At 35.4% G+C, this 20,983-nt stretch overlaps 1 protein-coding gene across 1 annotated transcript in view; it reads right to left on the bottom strand.

Moving 5' to 3' along the window:
- Window positions 1–20,983, bottom strand: part of USP53 (ubiquitin specific peptidase 53) — a 60,730-nt gene that overhangs the window by 6,494 nt on the left and 33,253 nt on the right. Inside the window, exons 9-14 of the mRNA XM_040626272.1 lie at window positions 20,560–20,709; window positions 10,894–11,056; window positions 10,163–10,315; window positions 8,707–8,853; window positions 6,924–7,662; window positions 5,561–5,637 (exon numbers count right to left, since the gene is read on the bottom strand). Of these exons, the coding sequence (XP_040482206.1) occupies window positions 5,561–5,637; window positions 6,924–7,662; window positions 8,707–8,853; window positions 10,163–10,315; window positions 10,894–11,056; window positions 20,560–20,709 (1,429 nt within the window). The remainder of the gene's footprint in view (window positions 1–5,560; window positions 5,638–6,923; window positions 7,663–8,706; window positions 8,854–10,162; window positions 10,316–10,893; window positions 11,057–20,559; window positions 20,710–20,983) is intronic.

Raw genomic sequence — 20,983 nt, 5'->3', positions numbered from 1 at the left:
TAAAAAAAACCAAAACAAAACCTAAGATAGTAGAATGAAAGGAACTGTAAGTCTGGCATTCATTTGCTTAAGATTTCACACTCTTACATCCACTAGACTGCAGTAAGCTCTTTATTATTGGACAATATGTCCCCTTTTTGTTATTGTTTCCCCTAGCACAATATCTAACCCATAAAAGACATTCAATGAAAGTCTAGAGAATGAATAAACAATTACATGGAAAACGTAACTGTCTTTCTTCTTTTAAATCACCCAACCCGTCCACCATGTTCCTGACTCACAGAACCAGGACAAATTCTTCTTACCTTTCCTCCGACCTATCTTGAGTCTATCAAGTGTCATGCTAATATAAATCTTAAAAATAAAAGGCAGTATAATTTATCCCAGAGAGTGTTAGATGCTTGTAAGTCTGACCCACTGCTGAGGTTCAAAAACAGCCTCTCTTCTTCAACAGCTACTTTATGATTGGGCTGGTGGGGGGGGGGGAGTAATGTCAAAAAGAACTTCAATAATTTTCAGCCTGAAAAATGTTAAGTTGAAGTTACACTATCATTCTCCACTCACTTTGATTTTAACTTCAGAATGTTTACTTCTTAACTTATCCATAATTTCAGGTTTATTATTCACAAACACCAGAAAAAACAATTCTTAAAAACTCTTTACTATTATTAACGTATCCATATAACAAACAGCAGGAGGCAGCAGAGGTCTTATAAACATGTTTGAAATTTTAATATCACTACGGCAGGCATTCAACCAAGTGGTTTGACTTCAGAATTCCAACTAACTTAAAAATAGATGTGTTATTTTTCTCTTCTGCTGACATAGACATCCATGTGTCTTTACTTGGAATTCTGGCCCCAGGTTCTTTGCAAATCTAAAATAGTCCGATTGTTACACTTGGCACAGAAGACACTGTAACATCAAGGCAAGAAGCTTTAATTAATGATGCTAATTTTGATATTTTATTTTTTTAAAAAAGCCCAATAGTCAAGAAATCAAAATATATATTTTATCTGAAAAGATGACCTACGTTTAAAATAGGCTTAGATAAGCAATAAAACCAAACTGCTGGTCTAGACAACGTAATCTTCACTCTTGTTATATAGGGAGATTTCGAAATGTAACAGTGAAACTTTTTACCTGTTACTGAGCATTCAAGAGCAATAATCTAATTGAATCTAATAATTAAACATCTAATAATCTAACTGAACTGTTACCTGAACATTCAAGAGCAATAATCTAATAAATGATCTGATTTATAATAAAAAGTTGTTTTTAATAAAATTTGAATACTTTGGAAAAATCACAAAACTTTAACTGGCCTGTCTCTTTACCTTCTTTGTTTCATTTTCCTTCTACCTCCAGAGATCTTACTCCATCTATTACTGTTCTGTTCTATTCTTATCTTAGCACCTTTTTCTTCCCCTGTACATCATCAGTTCCTCATCCTCTGTAACATAAATGTAAAACTAAGCTCTTGGTTGCTTCTTTGTCCTGTAAGTACTGCTTCTTTGAACAGACATTTCTTTACTTCTCTTTTATTAACTTTTTATTGTACTCTAACTTCCTAAGACATTTTATTTGAAAATAATTTTTAAAAGTTCAGAAAAACTGAAAGATTAAAACTAGTACAATGAATACCTGTATAGCCTTTACTGAGATTCACCTATTAACATTTTACTCCATTTTTTTTCCGAATCATTTTAAGTTACAAACCTCATGGCTGTAAGTTACAAACCTCATGGCCCTTTACTTCTAAATACTTCAGTCCTACTTCAGGGTTGCTTGCTTTTCCTCTATCCCTACTGACTTACTAACTGCTAAATCGAACTTGCATTTCTAAATCCTTATTCTGCTCAATCTGTGGCCACTTGTCTTCTTGAAGCTCCCCATTTTCCTGGCTTCCCTGTGATAATCTTCTCTCCTTTTTTCTCATACCTTTTAGGTACTCCTCATACTTTCCCAAAGTTGCTCCTTCTCTCTATCCTTAGCTCATCTCTCTTACTCAGCAAACCCCAAGTTTTTTCCTGAGTGATACAGTCCATGTCTATGGCATTCAATTCCCATTCATGCGGCCGGTTACCAAATACATCATCTCTCCTGAGTTGCAGACCTATGTCCTTAACTGCCTGATAAATCTATTTACCTGGATGATAAACAAATCCAAAAATTAATTTGGCGTCTCCTCTCATCCCCCAATAGTTGTTTCTTCTTCCTATATTCTTTGATTTGGTAAATGGTGTATCTACTTATGCAGGTTCCAAATAATAGCTATCCCCAGCTTCCTCCTTTTCCTGCCTTTTGCACATCTGTTATAGAATCTAACTCCACTGTCTACACATTCTTATAAACTCTCAAATCTTCTTTTGTGATATTGGTACTGCCTTTGTTTATGTCCTGACCTTTTCTCTCCAGGCTGTTCAAGTAGTCATCTAACTGATGTTTCTCTCACTGCTCCAAACTCACCCTCTACATTGCCACCAGTCTTTCTAAAATGCAAACTGGAGTATATTACTCTCCTTGTCCTCTGGTGCCTTTCCACTTACTGTAGGATTTAAAAATAACATAAAAATTTCATCATGATTTGGCTTCTATCCATCCTCTATCATCTCACAATTTCCACATATGCACTCAGCCTTGCAGAGACCAAACTACCTGTATTCTTACAATATGTGATACTTTCTCCCAACCATGTACTTTTGAACATATAAAGTCTTCCGTCTTGAATATAATTTAAGGCATTTGAAATTCTCCTGATCAGTGACCCATTTTAAAACAGGAGCTAAAATAATCTAAATGGCACTGTGAAATTTCAACAATGTTCCCAAATAATAGTTTTAGGCAGTAGAACCCATAATGACATAGGCAGAGAAATCTATATAGTACCTTTGTCAGTGAAAAAATACCAAGGAAATAATTACGATGGCATGACTCCCCGATATCAAACAAACTTGTTTGGATTGTATTAAAAACTCCTTAGCTATCAAACAAAATATGAAAATAAAAAAAATTTCTAAAGCTCCTTAACTTTCTAAATCTGTTAGCTATTTCTAGAAAGTGATTCTTCAGACCAATAATGTAAGTGTGCCCTCATTTTACAAATAAGTAGGAGAAAACCAAGAAAGTCATACCAAATCACAAAGAATTAAATTGTACCTTACTGAAAACAAAAATCCACACAGGGTATGTTTTTAGCTTGGGAAAAAAATTCCTATGGGAAAAAAATTCCTATACTACTTTAACGTGTTCTCAATCAAAGCGTCAGGAAGGGGAATACATAGAGACACCATAGGCAGGGGCATTAACAAAGATTCTCAAGGCAAAGACCAGCTTAAAGAACTATGGTAGGCTTTGACAGTTATTAAATAAATAATTTTAACATGATGTAATTTATGTGGTTAAATAAATGGGTTCCACAAAACCACAATAAGAAACCACTGCATACTCATTAGTGATTAGTGATGATAATTATCAAAACAAAACCCCAGAAAATAACAAGTGTTGGTGAAAATATGGAGAAGTTGGAACTCCTGTGCATTGCTGGTGGGAATGTAAAATAGTGCAGCGGCTGTTAAAAACAGTGTGGTGGTTCCTCAAAAAATTAAACACAATTACCACAGAATTCCGCAACTGCACTTCTGGGTATATACTCAAAAGAAATGAAAGCAAGAATTCTCAGATATTTGTATACCAATGTTCACAGGAGCATTACTCACTATAGCCAAAAGACAGGAACAACCCAAATGTCCATCAACAGATGAATGGATAAACAAAATGTGTTCTATCATACAACATAACATTATTCAGCCTTAAAAAGGAATGAAATTCTGACACATGCCACAACATGGATGAACTCTGAAGACATTATGTTAAGTGAAATAAACCAGTCACAAAAAAACAAGTATTGTATGATTCTATTTATCTGAGGTACCCAGAGTAGTCAAATTCATAGACAGAAAGTAGAATGGTGGTTACTGGGGGCTGGGACGGAGGGGGAAATAGAGAGCTGTTTAATGGGTACACAATTTCAGTCTGAGAAGTTGAAAGGTTCTGGAGGTGGCTGGTAGTGATGGTTGTACAACAATGTGAATGTTCTTAATATCATGGAACTGTCACTTAAAAATGGTTAGAATGGCAGATTTTGTTATGTGTATTTTACCACAATAAAAAATATATTTTTTCCACAATAAAAAAATATTTTTAAGTAGGTTACATACATACTCTTTCGTATTAAATGGGCAAACCTGCTTCAAAGCTAAGGCAATGCATTCTTGACCATCAAAATCTCTATGACGTTGTGTTTTTTATTACTATCAGGAAGCAAGCATCGTTTTGTAAAAAGTACTGAACCTGTGGTTATTGTTCAATTTCACCGACTTCTGCTCTTGATTTCTGGCCAGCCCTTTACTGTTTCCTGTAATACTTGCTTACCAGACTTTTATCAGATTTTTAAGAGGCGAGACATTTTATATAGGAAAGGAAGGTTATTTCCTTAATATAAGTGTTTCCTTCTGATATTATACCACTTGAAAAAAACAAAATAATTAAACATTTAATCATATTCAAAGTCTGTAACCTTAAAAAATAATCTTCACAAAAGCCGTAGGAATGATAAAGATTAAAAACAAACTTTAAAATTTGTTCTTCACAGCTATTTTTTTATTGTGAAAAATTATATCTTTTCTAATCCTCTGAATTATAACATTTGAAGATACTGCTTTTGGCTGCAACCTCAATAATCCCCTTGCTCATCCTTTTCCTCAATCCTTCTCCCCCAAATCCTTCAGGTATATGCTCTCATTGGCAGCCCTGAATTCTATGTACATTCAAACATCTAACTTTGTTTCTGGGCTGCTATGTGTGGGTAATGGATCACCTATAATAATGCCACCCCATTAATATATTAACTGTTTCCAAACTGAACTCTTTCAACAGGCTGCTTATCCATTTTTCTATCCTGTCCCTAACTCCTGTGGCAAACATTAGGACTGTCCACACACATTTCACTTCACCTTCCAGGCAGGTAAGACAGCACTTTTCCACCCTCTGTGAAATTAGGCCTGGCTGTTAAGACTTGCCTCAGCAATGAGATATGAGTGGAAGTACATGTATCACTTCTGGGTTGAAATTTTAAGTGACTGTTGTGTCTTCCTTCAATCTCCTCTCCCCACAATACTGCAAGGTTCAGAGAAGCATCTATGGAGATGGAGTCTCATTAGCCTGGGGCCCTGAGTGATTTCTAGGAAGAGACTCTACCCTCCACTGGTCATGTATGATCAGCAAAAAACAAATGTGTGTTGACACACTGAGATTTTGAAGCTGTCACCACTGTGTAGCCTAGAACCTAGCCTTTCCTGACTGACACACTCCCCTCTCTGCCCGTTCCCTGAAGTAGCTATTCCCATCCTTTGAAAGCCTTTAAGTATGAACTCTCCCAACTTCTATCCTCGTCACTCATAATTTAATCAATAATAGGACTGTTCCTAGCTTCATTATTCTTATTATCACAATTTATTCTTTACAGCTACTATTACAATATATGTAAATAAAATTTTACCTTCTAAGTAGTTTTTGCTCTGTTGGGAGGAAAAGCTGACACATTCTATATTTAGGTTGTTTGTCTTCGCCTGGTCACTAGAAAACAGAAGAAAACATACACCAAATACATCAGCTACCGTGAATTATTATTTTAGTTAGAATCTAAGAAAAAGAAAGGAAATAACATTTGTTAAACAATTATTATAGACATGTGTTGTTCTAGGGGATTAATGTGCATTATCTAATTTACATCACCACAACAACACTTTAAAGTAGTTATTATCCTCATTTTACAATAGAAGATAAGGCTGTCAAAGTCAAATTAATTTGCCCAATACTTAAAATTCAAGTATATCTGGTTACAAAGTCCTGATCTTTCTACTACCCTAGGTTACCCCTTTCCAAGAGGTGTTATGAAATTACCCTGCCAAATCGAAAAGTTTTCTTTTTTTCTTTTTTTAAGATTTTATTTATTTATTTGACAGAGAGAGAGACAGACAGTGAGAGAGGGAACACAGCAGGGGGGTGGGAGAGGAAGAAGCAGGCTCCCAGCGGAAGAGCCCAACGTGGGGCTCGATCCCAGAACTCCGGGATCATGCCCTCAGCCGAAGGCAGACGCTTAACGACTGAGCCACCCAGGAGCCCCCGGAAAGTTTTCTAAAGTCTTTATTGCAATACTTGACAAAATACAAGAGGTTGACTTTTGCAAATCTGGCTTTTTAAAAATAAATGTGATAAAACACCAGCTAATAACAAATTAAGATGTTTTAGATCGATTCAAAGCAGAAATTGTGACTAGACTGACGTAAGAAATCAGCTAGTTAAGCTGTGGACATGTTTTAGAGGTTACACAGAAAAAGACAAATGTACTGATAACAGTAACATACAAACATATTCAGAATTAAAAATTAAGTGAATACAAACTTAGTTATTTGGCTGCATTCTTTTACATTTGCTAAAGCAAAAAATCTCTCTTGCATGGAACTGGCTGTGAAAGTAGAAAATATCCCCAGCTCTAAGTTACAGATATTAGAGATGGGATAAAGGACATTAAATAGACTGAAGAATTGAATAATTAGCTTAATGACTGAGACGCAATTTATATCTATGCTTTAAAACCTGTAGTATGTATTAATAGTTATTAGTGGCAACAATAACAATGTATTTCTGTACTTTTAAAATTTCCTAAAAATATTTTTGGAATCAGGAAATAACTATTAAAAACAGAAACCTTAAATATCAAATAACCTGCAATATCCCAGTTCTCTTCACTCTGAAGTCAAGCTCTTTCCATTATACTTAATTGACCCCAGACTTTGAAATTATTTCACATAACAGGAGAGAATGATGGGGGAAAATCATTCATTTAATTTGTGCATTACCTGCAGGATACTGTTTCTTTAACGCCACTGATATCCGTTACTGTACCATTTCCATCGGTAACAGGTGAATCCAAATTAGCAGATCCATTACTGACATGATCACTACTTTCGTATCCAGACTCAGTCCTTTGCATCTGCCAATTGTCACCATGAACTTTAGTCTCTTTGAGGCCTTTATTTTTCTCTGCTCCTTTTCCATTAGAGTCAAGGGAACTCCTGCTTCCTATTTCCTGTTTCATTTCATCTTCATATATGGTCATTAAACATTTTTGCTTTGGGTTCTCTTTTGTCCAATTGTTAAAACTCTGATCTTTGCTACATTTAGGTTTGTTATTGATATTTGATTTATGTCTTGGACTATGCTGCCTTTTTTCACTTTCATTAAAAATACTGTCAACATTTAATGTTTCTCTCATAGGTTTCCAACCTCGGGTCCGGCTTTTACTGCTGCCACTATAGCTGCTTCCTTTATCCCTAGAATCTTGGCTGCTGTCTGTATCATATCCAGTGCCACTGTCGCTCTTAACTTTGCCAGTTACTTTCTCTCCTGGGGCAAGAATCTGGCATTTACTTGAACTCATTATTTGTGCAGAAGCTCGACTCTGATGGGCAACTCGGTCATGTTTACATGGTCCTTTTCCTTGACTATGATAGAGATGGGGGTTTCCATATTGTCTAAAGCCATTTGGGGCAGGAGGTGATCCAGACTTGAAATGTGGAAGGTCTTCATCAACCAAATCTTTAAATAATTAAATAAAGATACAAATGAATATTCTTCAGAGACTTTTTTTAGTTACAAGCCAAATACCTTGTTTGAGAAGAAATGTTAAGCAGTAATAAGTGAATAATAAGATTCATATAATGATCACACAGTGATTTGACATTGAAAAGTGTTTTCCTCATTCTCTATGCTTAATGAGAGGCATTTATAAGGTAAGTAGTTATATACTGATTTTTAAAAAAGACCTCTAAAGTAGATTATAATTAAAGCTTTAAAAAAAAACAGTAGTCTATCTCACTTATCATTAATAAAAATCATAATAATAAAAGTATTTTCCATCTCTTATACTGGTAAAGATTTAAAGTTTGTTAAACCAACTGCTGCTAAGAGTGTGAAGAAGCAGACATTCAATCACTGTCAGTGGGAGTGCAGACTGGTTTGGTCTTTTAGGAGAGCAACTGAGCCACATCCATCAAAATTAAGAATAAACACACCTTAACCCAGCAATTCTCCTGAAAGAATTTTATGCTCTGGCTATACACAAAAAGTACAAAGGTATATGTAAAAAGGTATCACTGCAGCAAAAATCTTAAATCAAGTTTTAAAGTTAAGCAAGTATCAATAAATTGTGGTATGTCCATAAAGAAAAAAGGATAAAACCATAAAGAGTAAGACATGCTCATAATGAACTGCACACTATTAACGCACACTATTAACAGTGTAACAGAGGGAACGTGAGGGGCTGCTCTTCTCACTTAATTTTATAACCTTCCTTACCTGAATGCACCATATGGGTGAACTGAATTTATAATTAAAAGGAAAGTTAAAACATCAGAACAAGCACAAGTATTCCAGGCCAGAATTAAATAAGAACCAGAAAAATTTCATATTTATAGATTTAATAGGTGTATTAAAGAAATCATATTTAGATACATAGCATAACATGTAAATATATATAATAAATATAAATTATATTAAATTGTATTAAAGTTATAAAATTTAGTTTAAAAATAAGATTTTAGCAACTCATTTTCAAATGAACACGATAAGCTCTTAACTTACCTCTATGTCGGCCCAAATCTTTTCTTTGTCCCCTCTCCAAATCTTTCCTTTGTGAGGAAAGTAAGTTCCTCTGCTCAATGGCTTTTAAAGCACATTCTCTGGAAATGTCTTTTATTTTTTCCCTTTGATCACTGTGACTTAACTTAACTGCAAAAGAAATCATTCTTATAAATGATATAGATCATTTTTCAAGTTGCTCAACAAAAGTGCAAATTGAACTATATAAAAATTTTAAGATGCTATATATTAAAAAAATACAAAGTATACAATGAACTCATTTTTATGTTTAACCAAAAAACTCAATGTGATTTATCCTGACACTGGAGATGCATGTTGGCTTTTAAAACTTCTTGTAAAGCTCCTAAAGATAGTATAAAAGGAAAAAAGAGATCTTGTATTGAAATAATAAAAGCTAAAGGTAACTGAGTGGTCACTATGTGTCAGACACTACTGTAAGTCTTCACTCATTTAATTCTTTGAGCTGGGTACAATTACTGTCTCCATTGTGGATCAGGAAACTGAGGCACAGAGAAGTTAAAAACTTGCCCAAGTTCACAGAGCTTGTAAATGTAGAACCAGGATTATGAACCCAAGTTGCCCGGTTCTAATGTTTGTTGGTAATCACATACATAGTTTCTGGGCTTGAAAGTAGTTGTCTTTTGACAAACGGCTTACTTTAACAGTATGGCAATACAGAGGGTAAAAGGTATAGCTGCATTAAGAACTTTTAAGAGCTTTATTGTAATTCTTTGTTGATGACAATTGTTAATTCTGGATCCTACCACCCTTGATTATATGGGTAACTTTTATGGTTAGACATTATTTCATTAATGTATTTTATAGCTGCTTATAAAATCATCAGGAACATCCACCTACTCAGAGTTCAATGTATTTCTAAACCATAACTATACACACCATGCTGCAATGTCTCATTCTGGACCCAAGTCACAGAACTTGGTTTGTGAAAATTAAAGTTGTGGGATGACAATAACAAGATAGAGTTGAATAAAAATGAAGTTAAGTATAAACTACAACTATAATAACTTTGAACTACTTATTGTTGCATTCGCTAATGGAAAGTTTAAATTTAGCATATGTGCCAAATTATTAACTCATGTTTTTCCTCTCCAAGTTAATAATTAACTCCTAGAAGGCCATATTATGACTTTCTTTGGTAACTGTCCAGATTGCCTCCAGCCTACTACACCTCTGAGTGTATGGAGAAACCCAAACAGTAGTCAAGTCCAACTGTTCAGATCAAACTACAAGTCTGAGAGAAATGTGTAAAAGACAAAATTTTTTTGTCTAGTTGTTATTTTCTCTTCATGGCCAAGGAAAGTTAGTTAAGCACCCTTCTTTTCTATGGTACTTACCAGAAATTATAGATTCAGTAAAAAGGAAAGGGGGAAGCGTAATTACTCAGGGACAATGTAAAAATGACAATTTAAACACATACCTGGTCCTCTACCGCCGCTTGTTTGAATGTGGCTCCGATTAAATGATGAAATATTATCTGTTTGAAATTTCTGATTTTCTCTCTGTTTTGCCTGATCACCAAATCCATTTTCTTTTGAGTTATCTGACTTATAAATTGAGGGCTTTTCACATCCTTAAAAGACAAACAAAAATGTATTATTCCCACACTCCTCCCCATCAGAAGAAGTCTGAATCTTCTTTTTTTTTAAAAGCAATTTCTATAGCCAGTGTGGGGCTTGAGCTCACAATCCTGAGATCAAGTCGCATTTTCCACTGACCGAGCCAGCCAGACTCTCCTGAATCATTTTTAATACTGTGGGTAACTGCTTATAAACGCAAAGGATTGACATTTTAAAGGATTTCTACATGCTTTGTAATGCATCCAAAAATGGCCTAGCTCCTTTGGACTTTTTCGGTGTATAACTCACTTTAACTCTCAATTTTTACTGTTAGGAAGAGCTTCCAGTCAGTATCCCCTTCTGTGCTTGTGTGACCACAGAAGCAGGTGGCTCCTGAGGGTGCTTCAGAGGCCACTGGTGAGGAAAGGCTTCTTTATAAAGATTACCTCAAAGTAACAGAATATTCCTGAACTCTGCTTTACTGAAACAAAATTTTGAAATTATCCTCAAAATTCATTTTATCTTCAGTATATTAATACTTAGTATGACTGTGATAATATAAAGAACACTAAAAAGAACTTTTAAAAATTACCCATATTTTCTGCAACGGATTTATAATGTGACCAGTTGATGACCTGCCTAAGTGCATCTTCAGTAGAAACTGCTGTGCCATCTGGGTTTGCGTAAAACAAAAGCAGTGGCTGGAAATGGCATCGGATACATTTGGAGACCACGTCCTTCCATCTAGTCCCAACCTTTAAAAAAAACCACAACAAATAAAAACAAAACAAAATCTTGTAATCAGTTTGTTACACATTTGAATAGCAGAGACTAAATTAATTTGTATATTAAAAAATTTTAAACAATGCAGATGCTAGCAGTTCAATTGTTCATATTATATGATTACTTTTGTCTTAAACTAGTCTAATAAACATCTTTTAAGCATTATCATTAAAAAAATTGATGAGCAAAATTGTACACTTACTATATCAAGATTTAGACTATCAAATTTTAAAAAGCTTTTCTACATACATGGTTGATCAACTTTTGACAAAGATTTAAAGGTAATTTTATGGAGAAATGTAAGAGTCTATTCAACAAGGTGCTGGAACAACTGGACGGCCATATGAAAAAATGAACTTTGACACCACTACACATAAAGCACAAAAATGAGTCACACGAAAACTTAGAGCTTATAGAAAAAAACAAAAGAGAAAATCTTAACAAGTTGGAGAAGGTAAAGATTTCTTAGATAGGACATCAAACAGGGGCAACTAGGGGGCTCAGTTAGTTGAGAATCTGACTTGATTTCGGCTCAGGTCATGACCTGGGGACCATGGGGTCCAGGGCTCTGTGATGAGTGTGGAGCCTGCTTGAGATTCTCTTTCCTTTCCTTCTGCCCCTCCCCCCTTTGGCACATGCACACACACTCTCTTTCTCTCTCAGAAAAATAGAATAAGATAGGACATCAAACAAACCACAGAAGAAAAAAGTTTTAAAATGGGCTTCATATCAAAATAAGTTAATAACCTCTGCTCTTTAAAGGTTACCGTTAAGAAAATGAAAAAAACAAGCCACATACATCTAATAAAGAACTGATGTGCAGAATAAAGAATTCCTGCAATTCACTAAGAAGAAGATGATCCAATTTAAAATGGGCAAAACATCTGAAGACACTTCACCAAAAAATAAAAGAATGGCCAATTAGCACACAAAAAGGTACTCAAAACATTACTAATCATAAGGAAAATGCAAATTAAAACCACACTAAGATAACATTGTACATTCGTTAAAAGGGCTAATTTTTTTTTTTTTAAGATTTTATTTATTTATTTGACAGAGAGAGAGACAGCCAGCAAGAGAGGGAACACAGGCAAGGGGAGTAGGAGAGGAAGAAGCAGGCTCCCAGCGGAGGAGCCTGATATGGGGCTCGATCCCAGGACTCCAAGATCAAGCCCTGAGCCGAAGGCAGACGCTCAGCGACTGAGCCACCCAGGCGCCCCAAAAGGGCTAAAATTAAAAACGATATAAAACATTGCGGAGAATGTAGAGCAACTGGAACTCTCGTACACTGATAGGAATGTGAATTGGTACAATCACTTTGAAAATCATTTTGCCAGTTCCTTATAAAGTTTTACTACACTTATCACACAACCCAGAAGTTCCACTTCTGAGTATCTTTTAGTGTGTGTATATATATATATTTATTTAATGGGGGTGGGGGCAGAGGGAAAGAGAATCTTAAGCAGGTTCCACATCCTGTGCAGAGCCCAACGTGGGGCTTGATCTCAAGAACCTGAGATCATGACATGAGCTGAAATCAAGAATCTGCTGCTTAACTGACTGAGCCACCCAGGTGCTCCCACTTCTGAGTATTAGCTAAGAGCAACGGGGAAAAAAAACATGTTCACACGAAAATTATTTGTAATTTAAAAGGTAAATGGATAAATTGTTATATAGCCATGTAATGGAGCACAACAATAAAAATGAAGCACTGATAGAACGTGAATGAATCTTAAAAGGCATTATGCTTGGAAGCCAGAGAATTGAGACTGTGAGATACCATTCTTACAAAACTGCAGAATGAGCAAGACTAATCAATAGTGAGATTGGTGGATTTCCTGGGGCCCAGGGTAGGGTAGGGGGTATTGGCAGTAAAAGGACATGACAGAATTTTCTGGGTGATGAAAGCGTTCTGTATAATAACTGTAGGTTACACAGGTATGTACACATTTGTCCATACCTATGTGTGGGGGTACATTTTAATGTTTGTAAATTATACCTCTATAAAACTGATTTAAAACAAAACAAAACAAAACAACCAACCAAATAAAAAACAAAGCATTCTAGAATACTGGCTTTGGCAGAGAAGGAAGGGATCTTTAAAAGTCCTAAGAAGCTTTTTCAAATCACCCTTCTTACCTTGGCATCTGAGATACTTGAGAAACTAGAGTAATTTGAAAACAAAACAAACCTAAAACTCAGAGTAACTATACATCCAATTCTTCCTTCAAATTTTGACCATTTAAACTATGTGGATAGAAAGGAGTGCCAAAATGTTACTACACACTGATTCAAGGGGGGACTTGTTGATAAACTGCTATATAAAAGTACTAAATAATTTGAGCAAAGTGCTTATTTTAGAATGTAAGTACCCAAATTTTTTCATTGGCTTTATTGAGTATAATTTACATGACATAAAACTACCCAGTTACAGTACACCAGTCAATGAATTCTGCCAAATATATACATACAATCATGTATCTCCCCCAATAAACTTCCTTTGTAACCCCTTTGCAGTGACTGGCAACCAATGATTTACTTTCTGTCACTTTGTTTTTTCCTTTTCATGAATTTTATGTAAGCAGAATCATAGTTTCTTATGTCTCACTTCTTTAATTTACCATATTGCTTTTCAGATTTTTCCACAATGTTGCATGTATCAATAGTTCATTACTTTTTACTGCTGAGTATTATATTCCATTGAAGGGTTATACCACAATTTGTTTATCCATTCACCTGTTGATGGACATTTGAGTTGTTCCAGTTTTGGTTATTATGAACAAAGCTACTATAAACATTCAAATACAAGTTTTGTGTGGACATAACGTTTTTATAGGAGTGGAATTACTAGTACCTATGGTAAGTACATGTTTAAGTTGATAAGAAATTGATAAAGTTTTCTAAAGTGACTGTCCATTTTGCATTTCCATCACTCTTCTTTTTTTTTTTTTTTAAAGATTTTATTTATTTATTCGACAGAGATAGAGACAGCCAGCGAGAGAGGGAACACAAGCAGGGGGACTGGGAGAGGAAGAAGCAGGCTCATAGCGGAGGAGCCTGATGTGGGGCTCGATCCCATAATGCCGGGATCACGCCCTGAGCCGAAGGCAGACGCTTAACTGCTGTGCCACCCAGGCGCCCCTCCATCACTCTTCTGTGAGAGATCTAGCTATTCCACATCTTCACCAACTGTTGGTATGGTCAGTCTTTTTAATTTTAGCTATTCTAACACATGAGTAATAGAATCTCATTGTGAACTGAATTTGTATTTATACCTAATAATTTACTGAACATCATTTTTTTAAGGGCAGGGACTCAGCTTCCTATGGTTCTCTACTCTTGGGCTCTTAGATGCTGAGCCCACAGATTTTTTAAATTCCAGAATTTTTATTTAATAGCAAACTAAACCTTTATTTTAGTTATGCCAAAAAAAGCAATTACAACTAATAATGCATGCACATAAAAACCTTGCAATTCTTTTTTTTTTTTTCTTTTCATTTTGCTCTCTTTCCTTCTTTCATACCTATGGCTGGACCCCAAATTCTCTTTTATCCCAAACTCCAAAAAGACCTTGTTTTACAAACTTGACTTGGAATACTCTCATGTCTCTCACCCTTCTCCTCTTTCCATGCCTGCTCTCTTCCTATGATCAGTAGCTGTTTGCCTTCAGCTAGCTTCTCTGGCTTCTCATGTCCTGATGTGTATTATAAAGGTTCAGGTGCCTATGAGGCAAAACAAAATGCACTTCATGTCACAGGAAAGAAGGGAGGCCCATGAGGGGATTCTTCCAACTGTGAGGCAAGAAAGATACTGTGAGTACTCGTCTCACCTTATCATGCCAGCCTTCCAGACTGCCCTTCATGCATTCCCATAAGCCACCAGGGCACTATGCAGTGGATATACCCAAAGACCCAGGAGTTACTCTGGGTTGTAGAGTCATTCACAGCCCTGAGAAGTCCTCCTCCTAAGCAGTCCTTGTGACAGTACTATTGAGCTTCTTTGCTAATATTAAGACACCTGGGTCAGATTTACTTTTCTCATGACTTTAAGGTAAGTAAAGTGAACAACTGCAATACGGTGTGACTTTCGTAGCTCTCTGTAGGACTTCCTGGATCCACCAATTTTCCTTTCATTTGCCCTTGTTGCTAAAAAAAATTTTTGATAGAGCCAAAACACCAAAAAAATACAAAACCAACCCTGGAAATAAACCTATTAAACTCTTTCTGGAGCACAGCAACAGTTGTGGAGTCATAGAGGACAGGAGGTCTCAGGGAGAGGGACACATCATTGTTGAGGAAAAGGAAGTAGAAAAGGGATGTGGAGGTCTTCAAGTTAAATATTACATGTCAAAGTTTGCCTTGGAGTGCTTATTCTCTCCTTTTCTCTACCTCCATTTCTGGATTAGTATCATAAGCAAAATGCTAGGCAAGTCAGATATGTATTGTGAGCATATTGTGTGTGTGTGTGTGTATTTTAGTTTACGTAATTTTTTAAGTTTTTATTTAAATTCCAGCTCGTTAACATACAGTGTTAGTTTCAGGTACATAATTTAGTAATTCAACATTTCTACACAACACCCGGTGCTCATCACAAGTATACTCCTTTGCCCCATCACCTATTTCACCCATCCCCTACTCTCCTCCCCTCTTATAACTATCAGTTTGTTCTCTACAATTAAGAATCTGTTTCTTGGTTTACCTCTTTTTTCTTTTTCCCTTTGCTTGTTTTGTTTCTTAAATTCCACAGATGAGCGAAATCATACGGTATTTGTCTTTCTCTGACTTATTTCACTTAGGATAATACTCTCTGGCTCCATCCATGTCATTGCAAATGGCAACATTTCATTTTTTTATGGCTGAGTAATATTCTATTGCATGCATGCACATATCTACTCCACTATTTATCCATTCTAGTTGATGGACATTTGGGCTGTTTCCATAATTTGGCTACTGTTGATAATGCTGCTACAAACATTGTGGTGCATATATCCCTTTGAATTAGTACTTTTGTATTCTTTGGCTAAATATCTATTAGTACAATTGCTGGATCATAGGGTAGTTCTATTTTTAACCTTCTGAGGAACCTCCAACAGATATCCAGAGTGGCTGCACCAGTTTGCATTCCCACCAATGGTGAAAGAGTGTTCCCCCCTTTTCCACATCCTCACCAACATCTGTTGTTTCCTATGTTGTTTGTTGATTTTCGCCATTCTGACAGGTGTGGGGTGGTATCTCATTGTAGTTTTGATTTGTATTTCCCTGATAATCAGTGATGTTGAGCATCTCTTCACGTGTCTATTGACCATCTGTATGTCTCCTTGGAGAAATGCTCATGTCTTCTGCCCATTTTTAAATTGGATTATTCATTTTTTTCAGGTGGTGAGTTTTATAAATTCTTTATACATTTTGGATACTAATCCATAATGAGATATGTCATTTGCAAATATCTTCTCCCATTCTGTAGGCTGCCTTTTAGGTTTTGTTGACTGTTTACTTTGCTGTACAGAAGCTTTTTATTTTGATGAAGTCCCAATAGTTTTGCTTTTGTTTCCCTTGCCTCAGGAGACATATGTAGAAGGAAGTTGCTACGGCTGATGTCAAAGAGGTTACTGCCTGTGTTCTCCCCTAAGAATTTTATGCTTTCAAGTCTCACATTTAGGTCTTTAATCCATTTTTAATTTATTTTTACGTATGGTGTAAGAAAGTGGTCCAGTTTCATTCTTCTGCATGTTGCTCTCCAGTTTTCCCAGCACCATTTGTTGAAGAGACTGTCTTTTTCCCATTGCACATTCTTTCCTGCTCTGTCAAAGATTAACTGACCATTTGGCTGTGAGTTCTCTTCCGAGTTTCTATCCTGTTGCATTGATCTATGTCTATTTTTGTGCCAGTACCATATTGTTTTGATCACCACAGCTTTGTAATACAACTTGAAGTCCAGAATTGTGATGCGTTCAACTTTGCTTTTCTTTTTCAAAGTTGCTTTGGCTATTTGTGGTCTTTTGTGGTTCCATACAAATTTTAGGATTGTTTTTTTCCAGCTCTGTGAAAAATGCTGCTGGTATTTTGATGGGGATTGCATTAAATGTATCCATTGGTTTGGGTAGTATGGACGTTTTAACAGTATTTGTTCTTCTAGTCCATGAGCATGGAATGTTTTTCCATTTCTGTCATGTTCAATTTCTTTCATCAGTGTTTTATAGTTTTCAGAGTGCAGGTCTTTCATCTCTTGGCTTACGTTTATTCCTCTGTATATTATGGTTTTGGGTGCAATTGTAAATGGGATTGATTTCTTGATTTCTCTTTCTGCTGCTTCATTATTGGTATATAGAAATGCTACAGACTTATGTACATTTTGTATCCCTGACTTTACTGAACTTGTGTATCAGTTCAGGCAATTTTTTGGTGGAGTCTTAGGTTTTCTATATAGAGTATCATGTCATCTGCAAATAGTGAAAGTTTTCTTCTTCCTTTCCAATTTAGATGCCCTTATTTCTTTTTTTGTCTGATTGCTGTGGCTTGGACTTCCAGTACTGTTAAATTAACAGTGGTAAGAGTGGACATCCCTGTCATCTTCCTGACTGTACAGGAAAAGCTCTGTTTTTCCCCACTGAGTATGATATTAGTTGTGGGTTTTTTATCTATGGCCTTTCTTACACTGAGGTATGTTCCCTCTAAATCTATTTTGCTGAGGGCTTTTATCATTAATGGATGTTGTACTTTGTTAAATGCTTTTTCTGCATCTACTGAAAAGATCATAAAGTTCTTATCCTTTCTTTTTTATTAATGTGATGTATCATGTCGATTGTGAATATTGAATCATCCTTGCAAACCCAGGAATAAATCCCACTTCACTGTGGTGAATGATTTTTTTAATGTATTGTTGGATTCAGTTTGCTAGTATTAAGTCCTACTGGTTCTAAGAACTCGCAAAATTTGGCTCTTCTAGTTTTCAAAGCCAAATGTTATGGAGATTTGTCTCCCCAGTGTGATAGTCTGTTTTTCTCCCTTCTCCTCACCCGCAAGTCCCTCCCCTCTGCAGACAGCCTGTGATCTGTTTAGCTCCCCACCATGTCTGCCCTTCCTACCCTCTTTGAGGTGTCCTCTTCTCTACCTTTAGCTGTGAAGTTTGTTGTGCCAGTCTTCAGGCAGTTTTCTGGTTTATTTACATTGATATGAGTGTTATTTAGTTGGATCCATGAAACGAGGTGAGCATAGGGTCCTCCTAGTCCACCATCTTTCCCTACTATCTTTTTTGCCCATTTTTAATTGATTTGTCTTTTTATTATTGAGTTGTAAGAGTCTTTATATATTATGGATATAACCTTTATTAGATATATGCTTGACAAATATTCTGTCCCAGTCTATGGCTTGCCTTTTTATTCTCCTAACAGTATCTGAAGAGCAAAAGTTTTGATGAAATCCAATTTATCGGTTATTTTTATGGTCCATGTTTATTGATTATTATCCAATAAATCTCTCTACACTGAAACAGCAGTTGTAACATTCTTGTCTGATACTTCCATCTCTGCCATTTCGAGTCTTTTTTAAATTTTTTTAAAATGATTTAATATTAGAGCTGGCCTGGACCTGACCTTGGAGGTCACCTGGTTATTACCCAGAACCCTCTTTTTTGAGGGTAGGAATGGTGAAGTTGATGAAGTTCCTGAGAGAACAGAAGGGGGGCTTCATTTCCCTACCTTGCTTCCTCACCCCATATCATGTGATTGAAAGAAATGGAGTGGTGGAATGGGTCTGTTTCTATTAACATGGGTATGGGTCACATTTTCCTAGTTCTCTGCATATTTGGTAATTTTTTATTTAATACTATCTTGAAATGGCATATTGAAATTTAATTGAAATTTGTATTTTTGGGTGAATTTTGCTGTGTTCCTTTAAAAAGTACTGGACTTCATTCTGGCATTTGTTAAGTTATGTTAGGATCATCTTGGTCCTCTGAAGGCTTCATTTTAAGCTTTTTATGTCAGGTCCAGAGCAGTATTCAATCTAGGTATAATTTAGTCCCACTATTAAGGTGATACTTTTCTGAGAATTCTATTTGTTGCTCTATGTATTACAACATTTTTCCACTCTTGCTGGTGTGGATACAAACTATTCTTAGCCCTGTATGAATTCTGAAAATCGCTTGACCTTCTGTTTTCCACTAATTCTTTCCCCCACCTTGTGCAGGTTTGCTCCACACGTTAGATCACTATTCACCCAAAGATTAAAGGGGCCCCCTCTACCAATCTCCAGAACTTTCCCTCTGTGCAGTATTCTTTCTGGTAATCTGTTCAGCGAATTTCAGCCATCTTAGCCTCCCTGAACTCCAATTTCGGTTTCCTCAACTCAGTGAGACTTTCAGGCTTTGTTTGAGTCCCGCCTCCCTGCATTGTAAAAACTACCTGTAGGCAGTAAACAGGAATAATCATAGGGCTCATCTTGTTTGTTTCCTTTTTTTCTGTTCAACTGCCTGCTATCTAATGTCTAAAAAAGTAGTTTCATCTATTTGGTTTTCTAATTTTTAATATCAGAGGGGCTATGTTCCATAGCCGTTCATCCTTCATAGAAACCATTAGAAATCCACTAAATACTGAATATTTGAACTTCTGACTTAGTAATTCATAATGCTGATAAATGGCCTTTCTTATATATTAAAATGAAAGCAAATGGAATTGTACATCATTTGCTTATAACAATGAAATAACCTGTACTTTTAAATCCATTTACTGCTTAATAGAATTCTCAAAGCCAATAAGCCTAGGCATAGTATTGCAAGATCAACAGTTTTCAAACGTGGCAAAATCTGAATCTCCTACAGAACTTTTTTAAAAAATCAGGTATTGGCCTCTACACTTCTGAAATTGAGAATTTAAGAATCCAGGCAGGTACAGGTTTTTTCAAAAGTTCCAAAGGTGATTCTGATACATACTCCTTATTACAAACTATTATTCACTAGTTTTTTAAATATTATAACATTTGAATAAGTTATTTACCAAAAGATATAATAAGCATATCTAATTCTGAATACCATATACAAAGTCTGAAAAGTCATAATAATTTAAAAAACAAGCAGATTTTCATCACTAATTATACAAAGCAATTGTGAATCATTCACAAAGAAATACACAGAACTACTTATCAGACAAAATGTATCAGACATATGGATCACTGACAGTTACATATTTGCATTCTAACATTCATTAGTCACCTTTTTTATTATTCTGGAAATAGACTGGTTTAAAAGTTGGCTTTAAAGTAAATCAGATTTCAAAAATTAATAAAAGGAAGTATGAACTTAACAATGCTATTATCATTAAGGTCATTTATTATTTTATATAAGAAATGTTTACATATAATCATTATTTTACATCATAATATTATATAATACACATTTTATATATTATTATTATTATTTCATTTATTCCTAAAAAGTAAAAGTCACAATAATTATCCCAGATAGTGAAAGTGTCACTTACCTCTTTCACATTTGCATCATCAAAAAATACCCATTTGGAGCTCTTGGTATGAAAAGCAAAGGCACAGTAATGTCGGCTGGTGTAGCAGATCATACCAACTAGTTGAAGTTCACTATTTTTGGCATTTTCATCAGTAACTCTATAAAAAAGCTGTTTAAAAAAGTAACAATGTATACTTAATCCTATATCTTTTTAAAAATGAGGAACAATAATTTGCTGAGTCACATATTTGACTATCTATGAAAAAATTTCTTTTGCAAGCTTCCCTAATCCAATATTATATTAGTATAGAAGGTACCACTGAGATTGTACTGAATAGAATTACTATTGACCATTACTTACTATTAACTGTAACTATTAATATTACTATTCCTCCAATAAAATGAATTCGCTACAATTTAGTTCAGTAACCCACTATCTTGAC

The sequence above is a fragment of the Ursus maritimus genome, unplaced genomic scaffold (genome assembly GCF_017311325.1).
Source record: "Ursus maritimus isolate PB19 unplaced genomic scaffold, ASM1731132v1 scaffold_11, whole genome shotgun sequence".
Classification (NCBI taxonomy): Eukaryota; Metazoa; Chordata; class Mammalia; order Carnivora; family Ursidae; genus Ursus; species Ursus maritimus.
The sequence above is the reverse complement of the archived record's forward strand: the minus strand, read 5'-3'. Positions and strand labels throughout refer to the sequence as shown.